Source organism: Leptinotarsa decemlineata, unplaced genomic scaffold (genome assembly GCF_025532065.1).
Source record: "Leptinotarsa decemlineata unplaced genomic scaffold, Ldec_3_MD MMD2_tig00026336_RagTag_RagTag, whole genome shotgun sequence".
Taxonomy (NCBI): domain Eukaryota; kingdom Metazoa; phylum Arthropoda; class Insecta; order Coleoptera; family Chrysomelidae; genus Leptinotarsa; species Leptinotarsa decemlineata.
This window is the reverse complement of record NW_027412692.1, coordinates 3,182,372-3,209,022: the sequence shown is the minus strand read 5'-3', so window position 1 is coordinate 3,209,022 and position 26,651 is coordinate 3,182,372. Positions and strand designations below refer to the sequence as shown.

Here is a 26,651-nt window from a genome sequence, read left to right as displayed (position 1 = left end):
TACACAGTACACACCATATTGCTTATTATTTTATGAGCGATTTTGTGCTTTAAATAAACCATCATACTCACCATTTCTTATCGAAACGTCATCCCTATTGATCTTTTCTCTGAACTTCTGCAACATTCCTTCTGTAAGTGGAGCTGCACCCGATTGAATCCCTTCCACAGAAGATAGATGATCAGCAGTTATGGCAGGATGTGTAGCCAAAAATAATAGAAGCGAAGGAACTACAAACAGAAAAGTTGGTCGGTACATTTCGAGCGCCTTGATGTAGTCTTCTGGAGAAAATCTTGGTACGGTGATGATATGGCCACCTACTCTCAGTGTTGTATTCAATATTGCGTTGAATCCAAATATGTGGAAGAAAGGTAGAACTGTGAGGACTTTATGTTTCGAACCATCTAAAAAAGATAAATAAAACATTAGTCGGTTTCAAATGTTTTTCGAAAAATATAACAATGCTTTCTCTGGCATTTCAACTTGTACAAAAAATACAATACTAGACAGGATTGGCTAATGGATTCCATCAAATACAAAAGGCATCTCAAAACGTTGTTGAGGTAGTATTTTTATATGCCGATAACGGTCATTTCCAGTAACTTCTGATGCCCTTCGGTATACCTAAAGAACGTCTTCGATACCCTTAGTAGATTTCTGGATGAAATCTTCAGGTTTCTGAAGTATTTCAGAATCAAATCTGAATATTGCTATTCCTATGCGGGTACACAGAATGCCATGATAAATGGCAGATTCGGACCTTTTCTGATGATTGTCAAGTTAATTAAGATATGGTTTCAAGGATCGTTCAATAAGGGGAGTTTTATAAGAGTCGAATTGACTCATACCACTGCCTTTCTGCATATACTCAAGTTTTTACGATGAAATTATCTTGAAGTTACTATCGTATAAATACTGAACGCAGCAAATTATTTTTGTTGGCGTTATGTTCGATTATAATTTTGAACACCATTCAATATTTTTACTGTTCCATCAGCATATCGAAAAAGTTCGATATCAACAATGTTTCATCTGAACCGAATGTTTCTGTCATCGTACTCAAAAATACGCCAACGAACTTGCAGCAGTGTTTTGTAGATCTTTCAACCTGTCTTACAAAAAATGGAGTTATTCTTCTAGTTAAAAGATCCTCATCATCTTCTATCGGAAGTACTTATCTTACATTTACAGAATTTTGTTGGTAATCTTACCTACCGGAGGTAGGTAGATTCATACCCACTAAAGGTTACAGTTTTAGAGATGGCGTATTGTAACCTTGACTCAACAAGAGCGTGGTTCATCATTTTCAACTGAGTAGGTAATGTCATGTATGTTTTTCAGTTTCTGAATCTGTATAATAAGCGTACTTCTAGGTATTTTATACCTTTCTAAGAATGTATTACTTACATATTTCTATTATGCTCTATGTTGCAAGAATCAAAATTAAATGGTGTGATCTTGAAGTTACCAGGAATTTTTCCAAAGTTAACTTGTTAAATTTTTTGACTGAACCGAATGAATGAATAATTGGACTGCCGTTGAAACTTACCTTTGGCAACCTTATCGTACAACGCCGGATGATTTCCTTGAACAAGATTAGCTACCAGATTGTGATGTGACAACATTACTCCTTTTGGAAGACCAGTTGTACCACTTGAGTAGGGAAGAAGTGCCAGCTCTCTGGGGTTGATCCCTGGTAGTTCACTTTCGTGTCCAGCTTAAACAATAATAACATTGTTGTCGGTTTTCAAAAGATATTTTGGCAATCCAAATCTAATACCTGTAAGTAGACTTTGGAGCCCATGTATATTTTTGGATATATCATCTTCTCCGCCTATGCATATCGTCGACTTATAACCGTCCAATTCTGGAGCAATGGTAGTAGCTACCTCTAGTAGGATAGGCACAGTTACTATCATTTTTACTCCTGCATTCTGAAATTGTCTCTTGATTTCATCTAGAATAAATGAAGTCATTATTAAAAATTAATTTTTTTATAATGGTCGTTCAACCATGTGTTCAAAACAGTTTGAATATTTGATGTTTTCAGGAAAAAATAAAGAAGAAACGAACAGGAAAAGGGATCATTGGGTAGAGGATTTTTTGAAAGAGTGAACTTGAAGGTTATTGTTGAAAGTCGATCTGGCCATCCTTGTCTTTTCACCGTGATTTTTTTATGCTTTCTATACATTCGTAGTAATGATTGATAAATGAAAAGTGTTTTTATATTGAGCAGGTTGGTATCTTTATACAGTAATAGAGTGGAGAATAATCTATCTTTTTTCAGTATAATCTTAATCAAGATGTTTTGTGCTGTCTATAAAGATTGTAATGTGGCAATGAAAGCACCACCCCATGCGACTATGCAGTATCTGATGATTGATTCAGCGAGACTATTGTACATAATATTCATGTTTTTTCTTGAGAGAATGTCTCTCAGGATATAAAATTTGTGACTTAATGCTCTTATCCTTTTTGTCACATGGGATATGTGTTCAGACCAACGTATGTATTGGTCTATTATAATACCTAAGTATTTTATCGATGATGTTGTTTCTTAAATCGGACTACTGCATGTATCGTTATCACAGGTGGAAGTGTGTATTTTAAGAATGAATTGGGATGGTTGATCTACTATGGATAGGGAGAAAGTTATGTATTTTGTTTTCTCAATGTTCAAACTCAGTGAATTGTGGTTCAACCATAGTAATACTTTTTTCAAACCCGACTCCGCTTTATGATTTACTTCTTCCCAATTCTCACCTGTGATAATTAGAACTGTGTCATCTGCATAACATATAAGATGTCCCATAAATTCATTTATCTGAGCTATACTGTTTATGTAAATAAAAAACAATATCGGACCCAATACCGTTCCTTGTGGTACTCCTATTTCGACCTTTAACTCCGAACTAATTTCTTTTCCAATTTTCACTACTTGGTATATAAATAATTCCTCAAGAGATCAATTACTGAGCCGCGTATACCATATTTTTTTTGTTAGCTTATCAAGCAGTTCGTGGGAAACAGTATCGAAAACTTTGGCGAGATCAAGGAAGACCGCAAGTCTCTTTGTTGATTCGTCCATGGCTTTTACTGTGTGCTCTAGAAAATTAAGTATTGAATTTTCTGTGTTTGATCCTTTTATGAATCCATATTGTCTGTCGGTTATGACATTGTGGATCTCCAAAAATTGAAGCATTCGGTTTTTTAGAGCCTGTTCGAATATTTTGGCAAAGTTATTTATTACGGATATTGGTCTATAATTTGTAAGCTGACTGGAATCGCCAACTATAATAGATAGATAATAGATTAATTCCACTGCTTCAGGATTTCTCCATATGTAAAACATAAGTTGATGATTTGTACCAGAGGTTGAGTTAGATGCTTGTGAATATTTTTTATCGTCAATGATGTGATTGTGTCCAGTCCAGGAGCGCAGTGATTTTTTAGTTTTGATATGAGGATTGCAATCTCGTTTGTTGTGATCGGATTCAAAAATATTGAGGAAACATTTGAAGTTTGATTTAAGGAATGTTCAGATATACCTATTTGTTTCATCTATCTCTTTTGCCATTTTCAGTCACAGCTTAACAAAGCACTCATTGAAAGTATCTGCCTTTTTAAATCGTTAATATGTTATATCGTTAATATGTAAATACTTTTTATTTTATTCACGCACAGAGTAAGGGCGGGTCAAGGAGAATAATATTTTTGATGGCAGACACATCTGTTCAGCATCATAAATGGTAAGAAATTAAACAGTTGATGGGGGGTAATGTGAGACTTGCGTCTTGAAATAGCAGAATCAATAATTTTCAGTGTAGTTCTTTCGATAAATTCATAATACTGGATACTCATCATTATTGATAAATGATTTCGATATACACAAATAATTTCTTTTACAGATGAATAAATATTATGCATAGGCATTTGTATTCTCGGTGTTCAAGACTGGGAGTGCCAGCATGAGAATATGGGAATCTGTGAGATATACAAAATTGGTTAAATTAGAAAAATTTGATTATTTTATGGTTTATTTAAAAATTTTTTTGAATGTCAGGAATTAGTTTCAGAGTGAATCGATAAGAACCTAAATTCACCAATTTCATTTCGTTTCATCATTTAAAAATCACTTCTTCGTTGCCTCATCACGACGGTGACGACTGTACTTCAAAACTTCATTTGAATGAGCTTTGAAGTAGGCAACTTTTTCCTGATTCAACAGATTTTGTATCTCTTACGGTTTACAATTTTCCTATGCTGGCCCTCCGTATACTTAGATAAGATAAATTTTCAATACCTATTTCCCTAGATTCATATTAATAAGAATATCCTGTTTTCAAATGTTCGCTCAGTATAATGAAATATATACAATAATTTATAATAAACTAGAACACTTTAAAGCTTCCTACGCAAAAAACCTAAAAATAAATCGTTTGTGAAATAGGTGATATGGCTTTAATTTAATGTTGAGTCCCAATTTTGGTTTTTGGGCTTGCTGGCTCCCTTCTAGTAGACTGTATACTATTGAAAAAGCGACGTAGGTAATAAGGTAACACACTTTATTCTGTCACACCTAGTTTACAGATTTCACAGAATGTCGAATACTTCAATGTGAGATACACTAAGCTTATTCAAATGAGAACCTTTGATATTCTCCACAATAAACTGACACTTTGTACTTAACTACAAATACATATAATAGACCTTTCTTCTGTTATGCTAAAACCATACTGTACTGAACGAGATTACTCTTAAGCGAGAGGTAAAGAAAACAGGACACATGCTATTGGTTCCCTAAGGTAGGTAGATATCCCTTGACAATTAGACAATTACACAGTGGCGTAACAGTGTTTAAGGCAACTCATTTTGAATTTTATTTATATTCCCAACATTTAAAATATTTTCAATTTCTGTCCGAACGTGGATTTCTACCGAATGTTTTATATAAGAATAAGCTGAAAAATTTGTGAATGAAGACTTGATATTGAAATATATGAGATATTTTGCTATAATTTACGTGGCATTCGAGTACTTTTTTCATGAATCACAGGAGCAATAATTTCCTAGGTATTAGATGGATTCTCAGCGTATGAATGTGGAAAGAGTTTGATTTCTTTTCAAATTTATTTCTCCTACCAACGTTTGATAATAGTTAGGAGATTATTGCATGACACGTTTTTGACGTACGAACGCAGTGAACGAATGCCAGAATTTCGCATTACACAAGTTGCATATTGTGATTTAGTAAATAATTTACCCCAGTTATATTTCAATTTTGCTCTATCAGGAATATTTTGTTTCTGATGTCTTTTTCAAATCAGTTTGGTAAATAAACAATGCATTTTTCGTTTGTAACCTGCATACTGAAGATAATAATTTGTGTGATATCGAATATCCAAAGGAACATATTATGTTGTTTCAAAAGTTTTGTCCGTTTCAATGTCATGTGTTTCTGAAGTTTCATATGTCAATAAATATTAATTCTACTGTGTCGTTGTATATAGTGTTGTGAATCATGCCCTAAAAAAATAACGCCAGCCGCCACTGGTAGCCACAAACCAATTGTGACGTAGCTAAGAGCGCGCGAATGTACGATGTTCGCTGCCGCCCTAGATGCAGATTTCGATGGAATTCCGGCGAAATTTTCTAGAGCATTCTGCTCCACGACCGTCCGAACGTTTCACAAATTACCGTCCGATAATTAAAGGAATTGAGCGTCAAAGTTCTGCTTCACCCACCATACTCCCCAGACCTCTCGCTAACCGACTATCATCTTTTCAAGCACTTCGATAACTTTTTCACAAGTAGAACTTCGCCAATCAGGACCAGGCAAAAACGGCCTTCGTCGACTTCATTTAATCCTGAGCACCCGATTTTTATGTCGACGGAATGAATTTACTGAGATATTACAGTTTGATTTCAGGATAAAAATGCAAAAATAGAAATTGGTACAGAAAAAGTTTTGCTTTTTGTGATGATAAAATTAGGTAAATTCCAAACACTAGAGCTTGAAAGTTTATATAATTTTAACTTATCGTAAATTATGAAATATTTTTATTTTTTAGTGATTCGATTAAAAGTTGGCGTTATTTCCGTTTCTTCAATTTTACTTGTGGAAATAGATTGTTAGTCCCCAGTCGTTTTTTGTTACTGTCGCCAACGGTCATGAATTATATTAGAAATACACGGTAAAACTGCAATAATATACTTGTGTTTGGAACCTCTGGTGTAGTAATGAATATTACTGGAGTTTTTTCCCAACACCAAATCGTTATTTTTAACAACTCGACACGTGTTTCGATCACCAAGTGATCATCTTCAAGAGGAAGATTAAACTGAAAAAACTTGCAAGGCTAAAAATATTTAACTATACAGGTATACCATACAGGTGTAGGTACCACATATACAGATATACCACACCTTTGGTGTCTTAAATTAATTTTACAATTTGTCTTATCTATTAATTTCACAATACGTCTAATCTAATCTTATCTTATTTTTTTATTAGCATGTGAGTGCCTATGATGGTGATATAGGACACGTAATACCACGTTAGTAGATGGATATATGTCCGCATATGCTGGACATGGCACATACCTTTATACCCATCATGATACCATGGTAGACTAAGATGTTGAATACACAATTGAACCTCTTAATGTTCGACATTAACCTAGTCGACCCAAGAAAAACGAAGGTCAGATGCTATGATTATCTGAAGTTATTATTATTATTTTGAAAAATATGTGATTTGGTTTTTCATAATTATTGACGAACTGAATAGACTTTGCGTAATTGGTTGCAATAAGTAAAATTTTTGACACCTGTAACAATTTTTAAAATTGTCGAAATTAAACAAAAACTCATTCATACTACGTCATGAAATGTACAAATTCTGAAACGTGATATATAAAAAACTAGTCTGACACAGACTGGATCAAAAGGGAAGACCTCGTTAATCCTTAGCACGCACAAGTTTCGACCGCTGAGGTTTGTCGTTCGTAGGGGTGCGACAGCTGGTTAACGGAAAAACAGATTTTAAACTCACCTGGTGTATACAATGGGTTAACAAATGTGACTGTCAATCCAGCTTCCATGGCACCGTGACAAATTATAGCAAATTCCGGTATATTTGGCAACAATAGACCAATAACTTCTCTAGGTTTAAGTCCACAGTGACCTAAAAGTGCCTGCGCACATCGATTGATGAGCATTCTGAGCATCCCGTAATTGTAACTTCGACCCGTAACCGCACACGTCTGGAAAAAGGAAATGCTTGAGTAAAAAAATACTTGATTACATTCCTAGGAATAGTTGAGAAACATAGATAGATAGATAGTTTTTAATTCAGGTCGATATCAATATTACAAAGTTAATATAAACACATATGAAGTAAACGATGTAAATGTATTCTATTTCTAGCAGTCTGAGGTCACCTAAGCTGAGCTTGTATCTTTCAAGCTGCTTAATTTTATCTGAACATAAAATGATATAGGCACTAATGTACTAATGCTATCTGACTAAAAAGGTAACTTAGTTTTAGAAAACAGTTTGAGTAGAGACATATATAGGAATTGATATGAATATAAACATATAAATATTGATGTAGATCAAGGTGGAGTATACACTGATGGAGGTTTCCGATTCAGTGATTCTCAAAGATAATTTTCAGTTGATTATAATGGTTTTTAATGAATAGTTTCATTTCTTTTTTGAGTTTTTTATGGCTACTGACATTTTTTATAAGTGTCGGTAGGCAACTGAATTATTGTTAGTGAAAGTAAGTATCTGAAATGAGCAGAATAATAGATAGATAGATAGATAGATAACTTTATTACCTCATTAGCCACATAAGTGTAGGTTCGTTAGTTACAATCATCGGATACATCCGGATACAATCATTAAAATATAACATTATATTGAAAAAAATATATATATATAAAAAAAGGTAGAATTAATGATATAAAAATGTTAAAGAAACAGTACAATAAACAAGTATTCTCACCCAGATTTGAATGCAAAATTACTATTTTGCATTCAAATCTGGGTGAGAATACTTGTTTATTGTACTGTTTCTTCTTCCAGGCAACCAGGCCGGAGTATTAATGAATCCGAAGGTGACATCGAAACCGGTCTGAGAATGACGTGAAGAACTGAAGAAAATCAAATATCCAAATAGATTTACTTTGTACTGTATGACTTGTCGCTCAGAAATAATAAACAAGCCGATGAGTGTGCTAGTGCAATTTTATACAGGACTCACACGGGGAAATCTTTATAAAGGAACCGTTTGAGAAAAAATACCGAATTGAATTTTAAGTGAACTCATAGACACTATCAATGAACGAAAAGATTGTATAAGGAAGACCTTAGGGGCAAATAATTCAAAAACCCAGAATACAGGAGGCATGCTAAATTATGTCAAGAAGGATATGACAAATATCCAACAAAGGACCAGCAGTGTTTACCGGGGACTTGGAAGAAATAGGCAAGTTAGAAGGCATTGAGACAAATATAGGGTGTATATAGGGAAGAGGAATATGGGAAATATACTGAAATAATTTGGAAAAGTAGCCAGTGACCGAAGAATGCAGAGAAATATCTAGCGAACATAAAAAATATTTTTTCTACTCCCGTACGTGAAATAGTACTTTCACACACCGTTCACGAATCGTAAAATGTATTTTCACGCCCTTGTGCGTGAAATTATTTTTACGCCCTAGGGCGTGAAATAAACCCATAAGAATAACATGGTACATTCAAGTGTTATTACCAGTGCGTGAAATATACTCATAAGAAATACATTGTAGTCTGTCCATAAGACCTAATACATGAATATTTCGCTGATAGGCGGCCTTTAGTGCATCTTTTGTTTAAGAGCAGCAATAAATCATAAATAAACTGTCAAAATAGCTTGATCATTATTGTTGTGAGCTCATTGTTGAGAGTTAATTATTAATATTTTAACATTATATTATAATGGATTCTGATCATTCAGATATACGAAGTACCCCGCCGGATGTTATGGATGCAGCCAACAAAGAATATCAATTCATTTTCTGAAAACGTAATATTGGCATATTTGTCAGAATTATCCAAGAACTTCAAGGCAGCAACACTTTGGAGTAATTTCTCAATGCTAAAAAGTACCATCAGCATTAAAAAAAAACATAAATATTGACTATCCTAAGGTACGTGCTCCAGAGTTTTGGAGAAAGAACAAATACTGAAGTTTATACAAGAAGCTCCTGACGAAAAATTTTTATTGACCAAGGTAAGTTTAGTGTCTCATGGTAGTATTAAATAAATATAAAATAATATCTATAAATAAAGTAGATCCTAATAAGTATAGTTGGCCAAATCAGATATATTATCTAAAACTATGTTAATGTGATATCTAACTATGATCTTCTAAATTATTTTAAATTGGGCGTTGAGAATCGCGTTTTCACACATATATATTTGTAAATACGAATGGTTCAGCGGTAGTGCGTCGGCCTCGCGCGCCCAAGGACCTGGGATCGATTTCTGACAGCCATAATCTTTTTTTAGTTTCTATATTGTAATTTCTTTTTCTTTTAGGTTATACTAATATTTGGACTTGCTGGAGCTCTTAGAAGAGATGAACTGTATAAACTGAAATTAGATGATATTGAAGATTTAGTTACAATACTCATAGTAAACGTCCATGATACAAAAACCAAAATCTCAAGAAAATTTACCATCACGGAACATCTTGGATTATACCGAAAATATACGGCACTCCGTCCGCAAAAATACGCAAAAAAAAATTATTTATTAATTATCAAGGTGGAAAATGTACCTGCCAGATCGTTGGTATAAATAAAATTGGTAAAGTTCCTTCGGTAATCACAAAATACCTAAATTTACCTCATGCTGAACAATATACAGGCCACTGTTTTAGGCGGTCATCCGCCACGTTATTAGTAGAAGCTGGAGGCGATTTGCTTACCTTAAAAAAACATGGAGGTTGGAAATCCTCTGCAGTGGCAGAGCATTATATAGAAAACTCAATTACTCAGAAAATTGATGTGGCAAATAAAATTTTATCGCCTCAAAATGCTGCAGGTGTAAGTTTTGGAATGGTCACAGGTTCCAATATTACTATTAATAATCATTATTATTCCACATCAGAATGAAAACCAAAAATAATAATCTCAGTATAAGAATTAATTGTTAATTTTATAATATAGGTACTTACTAATTATTCTGAAATTCAATAAAGCTCTTTAAACTAATGGTGCTTAATTTTCTCTGTATGGTCGTAGAAAAAGTATAGTGTGCAACATGTGCGTGAAGACTTTTTTACACTCGAGTTGTTTGCGACACTCGCCTGAGGGCTCGTGTCGCAAATTCCACGCTTGTGTAAAAAAGTCGATTTCACGCACTTGTTACACAATATACTATTGGTGGTAAAACCAGCAACTGATTCTTATTTATTGCAGCAATGTTTCATAACCATGGTTACCAAGAAGCAACATTTGCTCGCCCATTGAGAAAATTCATTATAATTTGATTGTTCAAAAGTAACTTACCGCTGCTGGTTCTTCCATATGGTGTTCCATATCTTTGAATATATATTCAACCAGATTATCATTAGGAATTGGATCACAATCGCCAAATGGTGATTTAACTATTCCTGCTCCTAGATGACGTACACTTCTTTTCAGTCTTTCGGAGCCTTTCAGAAAAGTTCGCTTCTTGGAGTTAGTATTCAAGCTGTATTGTCTCTCATTTTTCCCGAAGGCGTTCGGAAGAAGTGAGAGTATTCCATTTTGGTAAGTTTGGAGGAGTAAGGTTGTTTTCTGTCTCAAATGTAGCACCGACATAGTTGAATTCAAAATTTTAGGCTTAGTAGAAAATTATCACAGGTCCCAGCCCTGGAAAAATAAAATGAGATGTATTTGTATAGTGAAGAAATAAATGGACACGATGTTTTTCAATTCGAGTATATATAAGGATTACACTGATAATATAATGAAGGTTACCCACTAGTGAGGTAACAAAAGTTTACTCCCAATATTTATTTTCAAATATAAGTACGTTGTTTGTTGATACCCTTGAATTTTTTATCTGTAATAATCGAACGCACTCAATACCTCTGGAATAGTTTGAAAGATCAGTACCAATCTTGATTTGTAACTATTATTGAACACGAAAAGTTGAAATTGATCTGGAGAAATTGAACAATATGAGCAAAGCCAGCAGAGTTATGTTTGTGTGGCCCAAAACTCGGGTCGAGCCGTAGAATTATTAATTCAAATTATGGAAGGGTCCTGACCCCTTTGTATCCCTTAGAGATGAATTTATAAAAATAAACCCTGATATTGGTGTCCACGAGTATCTAACTAAGTGCAATCAGGGGTCTAACTCCCTTTTGAACCCCTTTAGAGTTCAAATCATCTAAAAGAACGATTCGTTGAGGCCAGTCTCAACTCCGTTCACTGTAGGATTATATCCGATTATATTCGTTGGATTCGTGGTATTAGCCAGGGGAGTAGTAGTCTTCTGATAGGTGTCAGTCCATTAACCTACAATGTAGGGAGTTGAGACTGACCTGAACGAATTGTTCTTTTAGAAGATTTTATTCATAGCCAGTCTTCAAGTATGTCCACTATATGTGAAAAGCCCTTTAGAGTTGCCGAACCCAGACTTTACATTTCGATACCAAAGTTGTAAACTGAGTTGTGAACTGGTTGTGTGCCTGGTGGAGGAAAAATAACGTACAGAATGGTTGAAGCAGCATCTAAAAATAAAAAAATCATTTTGAAGATCATTCCCATTTTTGCAAATTTCAGAATTCTAAAAGTGCGCGCATGCTCAAAAGGAAACCGCGCAAATGGACTTTTCTAAGGATATTTTGCAGACTTTTTCATTCTGTCTTACAAGGAAGGGGCTTGTCCTTCTTATTGGAAGAATAAGCGTTCAGCTTATTTTCAAAAAGTCCAAGAAAAATCTTTCAAATAACTATAGACCAGTCGCTTTGCTATCAGTGATATAAATAATCAAGGAGAAAACCATAAAACACCATATTCTCAAATATCAATATGGCTTTCGGAGACAAAAATCAACAGGCGACCTTCTATCGTATGTCATGTTTGGAATAACGCAATCGAGAAACATGGGTAGTCAAGAGCTATTGCGCTTGATATTTCTAATGCCTTTGACCGTGTGTGGCAAAGTTCGGTGATATGGCTTATAGGATCATTTTTATGTATGACTCCCCAGCTTCCTGAAAGAACATTCCCTGCAAATGGCAGTCGATGAATATCTCTCGAATACTTTTACCAATCTGGAACCCCAGGGATCCAGATTGTCTCCAACCCTCTTTTTATTGTATATAAACGACTCATCGGAAAACACCAAGAATCCAATATATTGCTTTGCTGATGACAGCACATTCCAGAAGATGGGCTACGGATGCACATCTTCACCGGCAGCAGCATATCTTAATGGGGATCTAGAAGTGATTTCCAATCGGGATAAATATAACGACGTTCAAATCAATGCCACAAAAACCCAGGCATCGTTTTTTCCAAAAAGATAAATGTTGTTGGGCGCTTAAAATGGACACCAATATGTCTTTGTACAATCATGTCGCTGGAATTTGCAAAGGTTGCTTCTCAAAAGCTTGGAACACTGTTCCTAACCAGAAAACTGTACACACTTCAGCAACTTTTGATGCTTTATAAAGCTCAGATGAGATCTTCTTTGGAGTATTGCACTTCCTTTAAGGATACCTTGAAACTGCTGGATCCCATCCAGAAGAGAGCCAACCGCCTGATTGGAAAGGCGAACATCACTTTTAACTATGACAGTCTGGAACTTCGAAGAAAGGCTAGAGATTTGTCTCTCTTCTATAGATACTTTCACGGAAGGTTTCAAGTGACTTGGCACATTTGATTCCACCAAGATCATATATCAGAAATACGCGACGGACTTTGGCTGCTTATTGTTTTGAGATTCACTGTTTGAGAACACTTTCGTTTGGAGAACTCTGTTTATGTGGAATAGAATTCCTGAGAAAGTTTTGTTTTTTCAAATGGATATAATCTCCAACGATTCAAATCCAATGTGTATCGCTACTTTCACACAGAGACCACTCTTAGAGCGCCTTAAGAGTTTTCCTGTAGTACTTGTGTTTTATCTTCGAAAAAAAGATTCATATCAGATTTATCTGATGATAACACACCATACTTTCTGCTTTTTGCTTACATCTTTTCAAATGAGCATACCTATTCATCATTGTGTAAATATTTTAAATTCAAATGGTATAACAATATCAATTGTATACATGGTGTAACTGAATAAGTGTAAAACATTTAAGGAGGTGATTCCTCAACGAAAAAAAGATGGATCTTTCATATAAAGAAACTTAATTGGAGCATCCCTTGTTAAGATACAGCCCCTTAAAGGGGGTACATAAAATGTGTATAACAATTTTTTTCACAAGCACTGGAAAAGTTACAATATTGAAATTAACCTGACGTTTTGTACTACCAAGAAGACACTTAGCCAGTGATTTATTTGGGTTACCCCATGGTTGTAAGGGGTGGAAAACACAACCCCTAAAATAATCTATTTCCAATGTAACTTTTTGTCTTATTATTTGTTTACTATTTAAAAATTTATTTCCGATAGCTTGTTTCATTCTAAACAAAACATGTCTCAACATGCCCAAAATAAACCAGTTCGCAACAAAAAATTATCTTACGAACAACTACAGAGATACATCGTCATAAATGCGAACTGGATTTATTGTTATTTTGTAGTTAGTACCTGCATTAAACGATTAAAGGGTAATAAACAAAACTAATTTATTAGTAACAAAACACACAACATGTAGAAATCATAGTAAATGTTCAATATGTCTAACTTCAGACATTACACATGCGTCTAGACGTCGGCGCATTGAGCCACGTATTCGCTCAAATATTCCTGGAGTCTCTCTGATTACCCTGCACGCATCGATGATGCGGTTTCTTAAGTCCTCTACATCGCGAACAGGAGTACGATAAACCAAATGCTGTAAATGGCCCCAAATAGAGAAATCGAGAGTATTGAGATCCGGGGATTGAGCGGGCCAGTTCTGTGGTCTTCCTCGACCTATTCACTGATTTGCATATGTTTCAGTTGAATGCTGGCATGCTTCTTGACTAAAATGGGCGGGAGCCCCATCATGCATATAAAACATATCCCTTCTGACGCCCAAAGGAACATCCTCCAGCAGTACTGGATAAACTTCTCTTAAAAATTGACGGTATGCCTCACCATTTAATCGAGGAGGTAGAAAATGAGGCCCAGTTGAATCATCCCCAATAACTTCGAGTCACACGTTAAGAGAAAACTGTTCTTGATGGTTAGTTTCGACAATTACGTGAGGGTTTTCATCAGCCCATATGTGGTAATTATGAAAATTAATAGTCTTGTCCCGAGAAAAACTACATTCGTCTGTGAATTCTATCGTCTTCAGAAAGTCACAATTTCTTCTAATCATTTACAGAATCCAATTGAAAAATTCAAGACGGTTCGGAAAGTCTCGCGGTAACAGTGCCTGTACTCGTTGCAGATGGTAAGGGTATAAGAGTTGTTCCTGTAAAACGAAATACCATCATATGATCAACATTTAGCCGGAAAGCAATCTTTCTAGTACTGGTAGTAGATTGTTCTTCAATCAAATTAAGTACTGCTTCCTCAAGCTGTGGTGTTCGTACTTCTCGATGGCGACCACAATCCTGCGTTCTTTTGTCGAATGAACCATATTCTCGTAATCGTTGATGAAATCGAGCAAATATTCTATGTGAAGGCTGCTGCCGTTGAGGATACATTTCAGCATATCTTCTAGAAGCTTCTAACCCATTCCCCTACGACAGACCGTAAACGTAATGCATATCAGCCATTTCCTCATTTGTGTATGCCATTTTAATAACAAGTGAATTATTAAAGTAACAAATTAAGAACAGAACAACAACACACAATTAGTATTAATTCAATTTCGAAAATTCACAAACTGATAGCGTCATACCAATTTAATTGTCACTATCGCTAATAGCGACCTACTAGAGAGATTAGTTTCGATTTTCGCATTTATGACGATGTATCTGTGTAGTTGTTCGTAAAATAATTTTTTGCTGCGAACTGGTTTATTTTGGGCAACAAACCCAGGAGACATTTTTTGTTTAGAATGAAACAGGCTATCGGAAATAAATTTTTAAATGGTAAACAAATAATAAGAGACAAAGTTACATTGGAAATACATTTTAGGGGTTGCGTTTTCCACCCTTTACAACCATGGTGTAAACCAAATACATTTCAGGCTAAGTGTCTTTTTGGTAGTACAAAACGTCAGGTTAATTTCAATATTGTAACTTATTTAGTGCTTGTAAAAAAATTGTTATACAAATTTTATATATCCCCTTCAAGGGGCTGTATCTTAACAAGGGATGCTCCATTGAAATTTCTTTATATGAAAGATCCTATCTTTTTTTCGATGAGGAATCACCTCCTTAAATGTTTAACTCTCATTTAGTTACACCTTGTATGAATAAATAAACATATTCATTCGTTTCAACAAGTATTTCTGATTGGATACTAAAACGCACGCCACTGCAGGTAGCAAACGACCCGCGAACGCTTATAAAATATTTTTTTGCGACCCGTTTGCGATACAAAAATAGGGTGGATCTGGTATAGTAGGATATACCCGCCTATATCGGCCGTGACAAATCATAACAAAATCACAAACTTTTATTTGAGCACTGTGTTAGCGTTTTGCATTTTCAATGAGCATTCATTACTTTGTACTATTAGAAGAGTATATCCCTTCTATGCTTCATTATAATCCACGCTCTACTTGTATCACCCAAATAATTCTGATGTTATATCAATATAATGTCGAGAATATGGATCAATTTCATATTGACACATTGAAGTTCAATTTTTCGACACAAATAAACATTTGTTTACTTAAATACATCCTTCAAAGGTTATCGCAGTATACTTCTCTTAATGTGTTGATACTCCTAATTTGTCTGTTAAAATATTTTCCCTAAGTGTTTTTTTATTTTCCTGATTCTTATCTATTCGAATGACGAGAATTTAATGTCCATACCTGAAAGAATATGTATACCGAGTGGTTCAAAAATTGATGAGTGGCCCTTCTTCAGATATGACTGGTTAGATTACAATATATTATTTCTTTCGAAATCTCAAAGGCGTGTTTATAGACACTTCTAAAGGAGCTATCTTATAGCGAATCACATGTTGCGTTTTTTGAAATTAAAAGTGTTTTTTGAATGCGTTATGGATTTTCATTAACTATCGGCCGATTTCATCACATATACAGTGCATTTCTTTAATGTCTCCCCCCCTTTTATTTTTTGAACGGGTCGACTCAAAAAATTGAAATTTGGGATGATGAAATTAATGCATGAATACTTCATTTTGAAGTAAAATTGACAGATGAAACTTTCAAGATTCAAGATGGCAACTGGGCGCTATCTGGGCGTTATAAAGCTCCTGACAAATGTTTCACAACCCTAGAATATAATGTCAATATCTTCAACTACTACAAAATGACGGAACTTTTAATAATTGCCTGAATACATTGACATTTACTTACATAATATGAGATAATAAGTTTGGTGTCAGTTCAGAAGATGCTCGAAATGGTTGCCTTGAATTTCTTGACAAATGAACATCCCATCCGAACATTTTGAACACAGTAAAGTCAATATATCTACAAATATTCATTATTCTCTGCCGTATATCCAATATTGAAGCAGGTTCAGTTTCGTATACCTTTTGCTTCAAATAGCCCCATAAAAATGTCCAAAGGTGTCAAACCTGGCGAGCGGGCTGGCGATTCTGTAGGACTTCGACGCCTAATCCAACGACCGGGAAAATAGTATCCAAATAGTTTCTTACTTGTATGGAGTAATGTAGTGGTTCTCCATCTTGTTGGAATACAATATCCATATCGAATTCATTAGGATTCGCTTCGACGATTTCGGTGATGAGAGGGTTAACAGTAGTTTTCAGCATATTCAAATACAGTTCCCTGTTGAATTTTGATCAATCAATAGAGGTCCTATAATATGGTTTCCCAATATTCCTGCCCAAACGTTATTTTTTTCTGGATATTGGGTATATGTTTCCTGGAAAACGTGAGGGTTGGTGTCACTCCAATAACGGCAATTTTCTCTGTGAACATTACCGTTTCAAAAAAATGTACATTCATCACTAAAACAAATATTGTAGAGATAGATTGCATCTCCAGTTAATTGGTGTACCATTTTAATTTTGTATGGATGATACCTATCCCTCTTCAAAAGTCTTCACACAGTAGAAGGACATAGCTCACAAACATTCGCGACGGAATAAGTAGACTGTTCAGGATTTACTACCATCCCACCAATTATTTGCACTTGCTGTTCTTCCGGAATGGACGAATGACCTGGAGGCTTTTTGTTATGGACATTACCGGTAGTTGTGAATTTGGATACAAGTTCCCTCAAATATTTTCTACAGATAGGACGGTTCGGAAAACGGTCATTGAAAATCCTTTCGGTCCCGTGAAAGTTACGCGTCGCTTCAATGTTTTCTTCCAATGGACGAGAATTGACTATTTTAGAGATTGTTGACGCGGTACCTGTCTACTAGTAAAACCGAAAACTAAATGAGAATATTCTAACTGAAAAATGATGTTCATCGTCGTACTGACATTTTTATAAACAAAAAATAACTTAACAAACCTTATCGGGTTGTAGGAATTGTTATATGGCAGATAAAAAGGAATATTTCTAGAAATATCGATATTAATGTGTTTGTCTTCAGGAAATTTTTAAATGTTTCGCCATTTTGCAGTAGTTGAAGATATTGACATTATATTGTAGAGTTGTGAGGTATTTGTCAGGAGCTTCAAAATGATGTGTCACAAGACCCCTCTTTCCAATTAATTTTTTTACCCAGATGCCGCCCAGTCGCCAGCTTGAAAGTTTCATCTGTCAATTTCACTTCGAAATAAAGTATTCATGCATTAATTTCATTATCCCAAGTTTCCATTTTTTGAATTAACCCGTTCAAAAAATAAAAGGGTTAATCGTTTCCTATTTTTAAATTTAAATTGAAAGACCTATTAATACCATTATGTGTGGAAATATTTTGAACGATCATGAAAGAAGAAGACAACATATTGAAAATAGACCATTCAGTTGAGGAAAATTATAGAACCTTTGATCGTTACATTCGACGAATTCAGAAACAGTCTAATATCAACAAGGCTTCTGGTCCTGATGAAGTGCCCGCTATCGTATTTTGCAGACTTTCCAACCTGTCAAATCTTCCAAATAACCATAGACCAGTAGGTAGCTTTGCTATCAGTGATATCAAAAATTACGAAGAAAGCTGCAAACCACCAATATGGCTTTCGGAGACCAAGATCAACAGGCGACCTTCTATATTATGTCATATTTGGAATAACGTAATCGAGAAACATGGGTAGTCACGAGCTGTTGCTCTTGATATTTCTAAGGCCTTTGACCGTATGTGTCATGAGGGTTTGCAGGCCAAACTTCGGTGCTACGACTTGTCCCGTAAATGGATAACTCTCGAATACTTTTACCATCAACGCTGGTGTTCCCCAGGGATCAAGATTGTCTCCAACTCTCTTTTTATTGTATACTAACGACTCATTGGAAAAAAACAAGAATCCAATATATTGCTTTGCTGACGACAGCACACTTGTCTCGTCATTCCATTTGGATTCCAGGAGATCGGCTGCGGATGCACATCTTCACCGGCTGCAGAAAGTTGCATATCTTAATGAGAATCTAGAAATGATTTCGAATCGGGGTTAAAGTAACCACGTTCAATTCAATGCCACAAAAACCCAGGCATCGGTTTTTTCCAAAAAGATGAATGTCTCCGAAGCGGATTCTCGAAATCTCCAGATTTAACATAATTCGAATTTCCGGCACGGCTTCTCTAGGTAGAGCGCACCCGAAACGTCCAATTTTCCATGACTCTGGCGCATAAATCAGGCTGAATTTGACCGATGGCATGGGTTATGTTGGCTTTGAGGACCGCTGTGGTTTGTGGCTTATTCGAATACACCTGCGACTTAGGAAAAAACCACAAGTTAAAGTCTAACGGGGTCCAATCGCACGATCTCAATGGCCAGTTCACAACACCTCCACGTGAGATGACATTGCCCCCAATTCGCTCGTCAAAAGAAGTTCGTAATCATCGACCTATAGTGCTTGCCGTTGACAGTAATTGCTTGGCCAACGTCGTTCTCAATGAAATATGGTCCGATGACGCCCCCAGCCCAAACTGTGACTTTTTTGGGATGAGTTGGATGCGGTCAGTTCAGCGGCGGCTCGTCAGAGGAGGCAAGGGAGGCTTAGCCTCCCCATAAAATTTGAGGATATTCATCACAATAAATTAAAAGATATTGACAAATAATTATGATTATTTTTTTTCAATTCTTGGGTATCATTACTTTATCATCAATTTTTAATATAAATACATAATATGCCCGAAAAAACACTATCACTCACTACGTAGTAGTGAGTTTCACTTACTACGTAGTAGTGTTCGAACGCACCACCCATGTACGAATAACGAATAAACTATCAACCCGAAATAATAAATGCCATACGTTGCAAGGGAGCCAAGCCTCCGACTGCTTTAAAAAACACAGGCTCCACGAGACCGATCCAACCAGCGATATACGTCCCGATTTGTAATTACAGGTGCAGAAATTATAGCGTCAGAGGAGGCTTGCCTCCAGTTCCAGTTGGTCTCCGTTAGTGTACGAATACGTTTGTTTTTTATTTAATTATTCGGACGGTATACCGTAACGGACCGGAACTAAAAAATATTCCGGTAAATCGTTTTAGTGTTTCTTGATAATATTTGTTACTGCCTGTTTCATACAGGCAGTATTATATTGTAGCAGTGCTTTTTGGTAATATTTTTAATGTGTTTTTAAAGTGTTTTCTTTCAATTTCAACGTGTTTTCAGGTTTTCACTTTTCGGTAAGTTTTTTTTCCATTTATTATGGATAAGTCGGACGAAATTAAAAAAATCTGACAATATAGTCAATTGGTTGCTGACAAATAATTTTAAGCCTTTATCTTATGATAATAAATTTTACATTATTAAAACTCTGGGAAGGCCTCAACCAAATTTGATCAGATAATCAACAAAATCGTGGATTTAATATTAGTTGGTACGATAAATGCGATTGGTTAACCGGCTCCATTAAACGAGAAAAACTTTTTTGTTGGCCCTGTGTTTTATTTTCCGTACAAACCGAATACCAAACGTGGTCTAAAATAGGATAATCTGATTTAAAAAATTTACCTCGTGTTATGGGGCAAATATGATTCACAATTTGGCAATTTTTTAAACGGTATCGTTTTTTCGGGCACCTCAAAAACCATCCAAAATGAGCTTATTATAGACAGTGTGGCATACATTATCAAGGAAAATATAAGCAAGGAGATTGAAAGTGTATCTTTTTTTTGCATGGGAAATTGATGAAACTACCTATATTACTTGTACATCACAACTTTCAATCGTTTTTAGATATGTCAAAGATGGTAATGTGGTAGAACGTTTTATGGGTTTTCATGATGTTTCATCTGGGCGCACAGCTGACGATTTGTTTTATTTTTTAGTTCGTACGTGTGACACCTATAATTTTAGGCAAAAGTTAATTGCACAAACCTATGATGGGCCTGCGGTCATGGCCGGCCATTTAAATGGTTTACAAACTAAAATAAAGTCCATAGCTCCTCATGCACTTTAAACGCATTGTCATGTCCATGCCCTAACTTTAGTATGAAGCAAAGCGTGCAACAACATAAAAATTTTCGCGCCTCCGGCGGGCTTTTCTGTGTGTATAGTCTATATGACTTAAGCCTTCCCTGTTTTCCAATGCACGAGCCGTCACTGGGTCAGTTGAATTTTGTATGGGTGCAGGCAGAACTCACGATGCAAAATTCGCCAAGATGTGGTGTGCGAAAGGCCGAGTTTTTGTGAGAGACGCGAAATCAACTGCCTCGGATTTTCCTGTACACTCTCACAGACTGCGGCGATATTTTCGTCAGATCTTGCGTTTTGTCGACATTCGCGTGTTGGTTGATCGTTTATTGAACTAGTGGACTCGAATTTATCCACCACATTGCAGATAGTTCTCTCGGGAGGACAATTACGGCGACCGTAAAATGGAATGAGTACGCGGTACGTTGTCCGAACAGAACACCCACTTTTAGAAAATAATTCTATTATTTGCTCGTGGGGTTGATTGCTATATTCGTCCATGGTGATATGGGAAAAACAGACTGAATAAATGACAACTAATTTGACAGATGTATCTCCAACAAGATGGCCGTTATCAATTGTCAAAGTTCGAAAATCTCTGTTGGAAGACGTAGGAGACGAAGCAAAGTTTAAACTCCATAACCATTAAAATGTTTTTATCGAAATTGTTTTGTAGATAACCTCGAAATGGTACCTACGTAAAATCATTTTTTCAACTGTTAGAACACCAGTTCGAAGTGAACATAAACACCCAGAAATTTTATTTTCTCATTTTCAGTAGTTACAGATTCGCTCGCCTCGAAACTGATAGTATCACATTTTTTATGACTATTGAATTAATATGAATATTGAAAATGAATATGAATATTGAAACGACAATATCTAAAATTTGGTATCTGGTTCGGCAAATTCGTTCATTTCTTTATAGGGCGTTCCAACGAAAACTTGACCCCTCCTGTAAATCAGAAACGGACGTGTAATCGAAAATTTCAAAGAACACGTCGATATTCATTTCTAGGGGGACTAATTTTCATATGGGAATCATATTCGAAACTTCACCCTCCTGCGGTCAGCAACTACCCCCCTTAATTTTCATCGATGGCATGGGGGTTGAGTGATACATCATTTGAAAGATATTTTGTCCTTCTATTACTTCTGTAATTTTTTTCGGAATTGGTTTATTCGTTATCGAGTAATTGAATGTTGAACGTTTCATTCAAGAGAAAACAGAAAATTCGCTGTCGCTCATTTTATTGAAGAAATCAACAAAAGTAATATCAATGGCAACACAATCAACGGATAAAGTGTTCAAAATGACCCTCCTCTAGTTCCATACAATAATACAGTCTGCTTTCGAAAGTGTTCCTTAAATTACTGAAGATGTCCGGAATCAGAAATCGGCATACCCGAACAATTCTCTGCCGCAGGTCTTCTGTTTAACGTATTGATGGCGCACGTTGTGGTCTGGATGATTCATATTATAAATTCTTGCAGCAGCTTTAGCACATTCATTATTTCGATAATGGGTTGCAACAATTTCTATTCTTCATTCAGTAGAATAAACCATGTTGGAACACAGTGAACAAGAATGACTGAATAATAATTCGTGAAGAATAAGTGACAGTGACAGTGGTTCTGCGACAACTAGATTCAACAAAAACACCAGTGCAAAAAAAAACTGACAGTGTCGTCCATTTCAAAACGTTTACTACTGATTAAATAAATTCTACAAATCTAGAAGACCTGCGACAGAGAATAGGGAATATGCATAAAAATAAAATGACCTGATTTTTTTTTCTGAGCTTTTAAAGTCCTAGTATTATACTCAATTCGTTATTTTCTAATTTAATATGTATTTAATTATTTGAAACATCAATCAAAAAGTGAAAAATTTACGAGCGAAATTCAAATTTGTAAAATGGCCCACCATTGGTTGAAATGAAACGTGACGTCATACGGCATGTCCTGTCAGTCACCTGTGATTTATTTTCATACATTCAGGTTGTGTTGGAGAGAAAAATTGGTTGTATTGCTATTCTAGCTTAGTTTTCTAATATTTTAAAGTCAAGAAATACTAACCGTCATCAACAGCAATGACGGACAACGGTTTTGTGAAAGCACAGTCGGATAATCTTCCAAAAATAGATGCATTCATGATGACCACATATTTTGCGTCAAACCCGGATTTTACATCTGCTGAGTAAAGGAGTAAGGGAGTAAAAGCTGCAAGGTAATTATTGTAAAACATGGTATTTTTAATCTAGTAAATCTGTTTTTATGCATACATGCACTTATAAAATTATTTCCCTCAATATAACCTCAAATGTTGTTTACATTCATTGTATGACATACGTTATGAACTTAAAGGTTATGAAACTTTATCTGGTGTACTTTTTGTAGTGTTCGGACACATTGGTACCATGCAATATCTATAAAATGGCTTTTTTTCTTCTTCCATGATTATTACGCGATATTCAAACTAAAACACCTTGTTAACTATCAAACTAACTCTCAATGTAAACAATAAACTGACAGGACGTGCTCTATGACGTCACGCCTCAAGTGCGCGAGAAATAGGAGCGTTCGAACTTGTCAAATTAAACCAATTTTTTTAAGATTTTATGAAAAAATAATTACTACTCTTACAGCTATGTTTATTTTTTTTCTATATCAAAATGAAGTGAATATTGAATAGAAAAAATTAAAAAATTGTCTGCATATTCCCTATTGTTCAGGAATGCCATTTCCGACTCCGGACATCTCCAATAAGTAGACTGTATTATTGTATGGAACTAGGTGGAGGTCATTTTGAACAATTTTTCTGTTGACTTTGTTTCCACTGATATTATTTGTTGTTGATTTCCTCATTAAAATGAACAACAATGAATTTTCTGTTTTTTCAATAAAACGTTCTACATTCAATTTCTCAATAACGAATGAACCAATTTCGGAAAAATTTACAGAGGTGATAGAGGGATAAAAGACATTTCAAATGAGGTATCACTCGACCCCCCGTACCATCGAAAAAAATAGGGGTGGTAGTTGCTGAACGCAGGGGGGTGAAGTTTCGGGTATGATTCCCATATGAGAAATTCCCATATATAGAAATAAAAATCGACGTGTACACGTCCGTTTCTGACTTACAGGAGGGGTCAAGTTTTCTATGAAACGCCCTGTATATTGTTGTCCAGAAGTGAGATTATGAGTACGAAAACTTTATATATGAGAAGGGACTGAATGACGCCATGCAGGGCATAGGCAGAGAATGAAAGCGTCTCTGGAAGTTTCGATATTTCTCAAGAAATTTTAATAATCCAGATAATCCAGAAATAATAATCGTTATTAGCAATTGTTGCATTATTCGCCATTTATTGTGATATTCTGAGTTTCTTTATGATTGTATGTTAGATCAGAAACGATTCGTTTTTCAATAATATTAAAAAACATTCGCACCTATTCTGTAAAATCATTTAGACTAATAGACGAAACAAACAAAAAATAATAAGATAGCATATAACGTGCCGATCAAAGTTCAACCTCGCACTAAAATTATCACAGAGTTTGTTTCTGCATAACAACTTAATTAAAACATAAATTATTCCGCTCATTGAGAAAAACAATATTAAGAAAGTGAAAACTAGTGATGTTTGTAAATTAAGAGGGTTTTGGTAACATATGAGGTAGTTGAAACATCTGAAGAAACTGGTAAACCACAATTTTGAGCAAATAAATTGACATGAAGACGAAAATAAATCGCTTATAAAAATTTCGAATCAGAAACATGTCTTCAAAAAACCAATTGAATTAACAAAACAACAAAAAATCTTTGTTTCGGTAGATAATGTCTTGAACTTCAGAAAATAATTTTTGACGAGTCAAACACTACATTTTTTCCACGGCCAAACGGCATTACTCGAAATCGAAACAAAACGACAATACGTACAAAATTCATTTCATATTAAGATTCATGTGGAAAAAGTATCCAAAGAAGTCTTAGAATTATTGTCTATCACCGTATTGAATTATAAGGTGACCAGATTGAAAAAATTATATGAAGAGCAACTCACTAAAGTTGAAATCAAAAGTAGATTGTTGTAGTTACATTTTTTTGAATGAAATTCCAAATATAACGGGGGGTTAAATTTTTCATCAAAGACTTTTTGAAAGTTGGCAAGCAAAGTCTCATTTATTATTTTGAAAACCACTGGTTAATTTCGTAACCTCAAAATTTGAAATCAAACAATTAGTATGAACGAATTAAGTGTTTTTTTCTATAATTTTATCCGTATTTGCTACTGAACAGCTGATATGGCAAGTGTCTTACGGCGAAACATGTCTAGCAGTGAGGATGACAGTGTAAGTGAAATTTTACTTCTTTCATTATATTGTGTAGGAATCCTGTGAATGATATCTGATTCTATTCCATGTTTGGAATACAAACGGAATAAAGAAAAGTATTTTTCGTATAAATCATCGTTCACATGAAAGTATTTGTTTCAAAAGCATTTTTATTTCGTGAAATTCAATGTTCCTATGAAAATAGCTGTTTCGGGAGGACTTTTTCTTCTAGTTTGTGTCCGAAAGTTACTTCTTCGCATGATCTACACATCTTTGTACAGAGTTAATTTTTGAAATCGAATGCTTTTTTTTTCTTTGAAAGATTCCCACACTTTTTTGCATCAAGACGGAGAAGTAGAAAGTCAAACACTATTGGAAATTCAAATGTTACTGTCCTTTTTATAATGTATAAAGTGAAAGGCCGATTATTATTTGTATGCTGTATATTTTTCAATAGTGTCAAAGGTTGATTGTCAGTAATTTTTTAGAAATGTATACGAACTACAAATATCTTTTTTTTTGATAGCGCAACTATTATCGGATAAACGAATATCTGCGTTCTGAATCGTATTTCTTATTTATATAAGTTGACCTATATTCATATTCACGTTATAGTCTGTGAAACAAAAGTTATATGGATGAAATCGTGATGTATCGAAATCTTTAGAAAAAAAATGGAAAATACAAAGATATATTTATATATCACTGAAGCTTAAAACAAGAACTGAAAAAAAATTTAAATAAGTATGGAATGATAAATGTTGAAATATTCATGCACATAACTGTGTCAGTTGAAAAAAGTTCAATAAAAGTTTTTCGTTGGTTAATAAAAACATAAAAACACCTTGATTTAAAAAAAAATGTGGATAATATATGAGAAATAAAATAAAATGACTGACGTTAAAATAAAGAAGGAAAAAACAATTTTGGTCGCATTCAAAATTTTGTTGCGCGGTAATTTTGAATTTCAAAAATACATTAAAAAATTGCACGTACCTTTATTTTCCTTGCGCATTCGATGTAACGAACGAAAACACTAAACAAAAACTAAGATCAGTATCAACAATTTCGTGGTTGTATCTCTAACTTTTTAGAGTGATAATAAGATTTGTTATGTTGTAAATGACTGACTATATAGACACAGTGTGGAGTTTAATCAGAGATCAAAGTCCAAATTTCTTCCACGTTCCTTTGAAATATATAAATTCGATTACGACACGCTGGAGTAGTGTCAATATTCTCAACATTATCTCAAAGTATAGATGGTTTACGGGTGAATTTATTATATCCACTCTCTCCAACTGTATCTTTACTGAGCCTGACCTGAATATTTAAAAATACAACTATGTTGTGCTTGTGTATGGTGACGTAGGAACACACCTCCAAATCTAATATATGCGCTTTCACTGGATAGGACTTATACCTCCTTTGAAAGTGCATCAAAGGAAAAAATTGTA

General features: G+C 34.9%; 1 protein-coding gene and 1 long non-coding RNA gene across 2 annotated transcripts in view; one reads left to right on the top strand and one right to left on the bottom strand.

Moving 5' to 3' along the window:
• The window catches only part of LOC111503925 (uncharacterized), a 50,372-nt gene extending 24,021 nt beyond the window's left edge, over positions 1 to 26,351 (bottom strand). The window contains exons 1-6 of the mRNA XM_023158367.2: positions 26,191 to 26,351; positions 10,563 to 10,907; positions 7,055 to 7,265; positions 1,781 to 1,957; positions 1,550 to 1,717; positions 72 to 404 (exon numbers count right to left, since the gene is read on the bottom strand). Coding sequence (XP_023014135.2) covers positions 72 to 404; positions 1,550 to 1,717; positions 1,781 to 1,957; positions 7,055 to 7,265; positions 10,563 to 10,856 — 1,183 coding nt within the window. The 5' untranslated portion in view covers positions 10,857 to 10,907; positions 26,191 to 26,351. The remainder of the gene's footprint in view (positions 1 to 71; positions 405 to 1,549; positions 1,718 to 1,780; positions 1,958 to 7,054; positions 7,266 to 10,562; positions 10,908 to 26,190) is intronic.
• Positions 9,212 to 10,082, top strand: LOC141485767 (uncharacterized). Its single transcript, XR_012467437.1, has 3 exons — positions 9,212 to 9,280; positions 9,589 to 9,843; positions 9,919 to 10,082. It is a non-coding gene; the product is annotated as an uncharacterized lncRNA (long non-coding RNA).
• Positions 26,352 to 26,651: the final 300 nt, after the last annotated feature.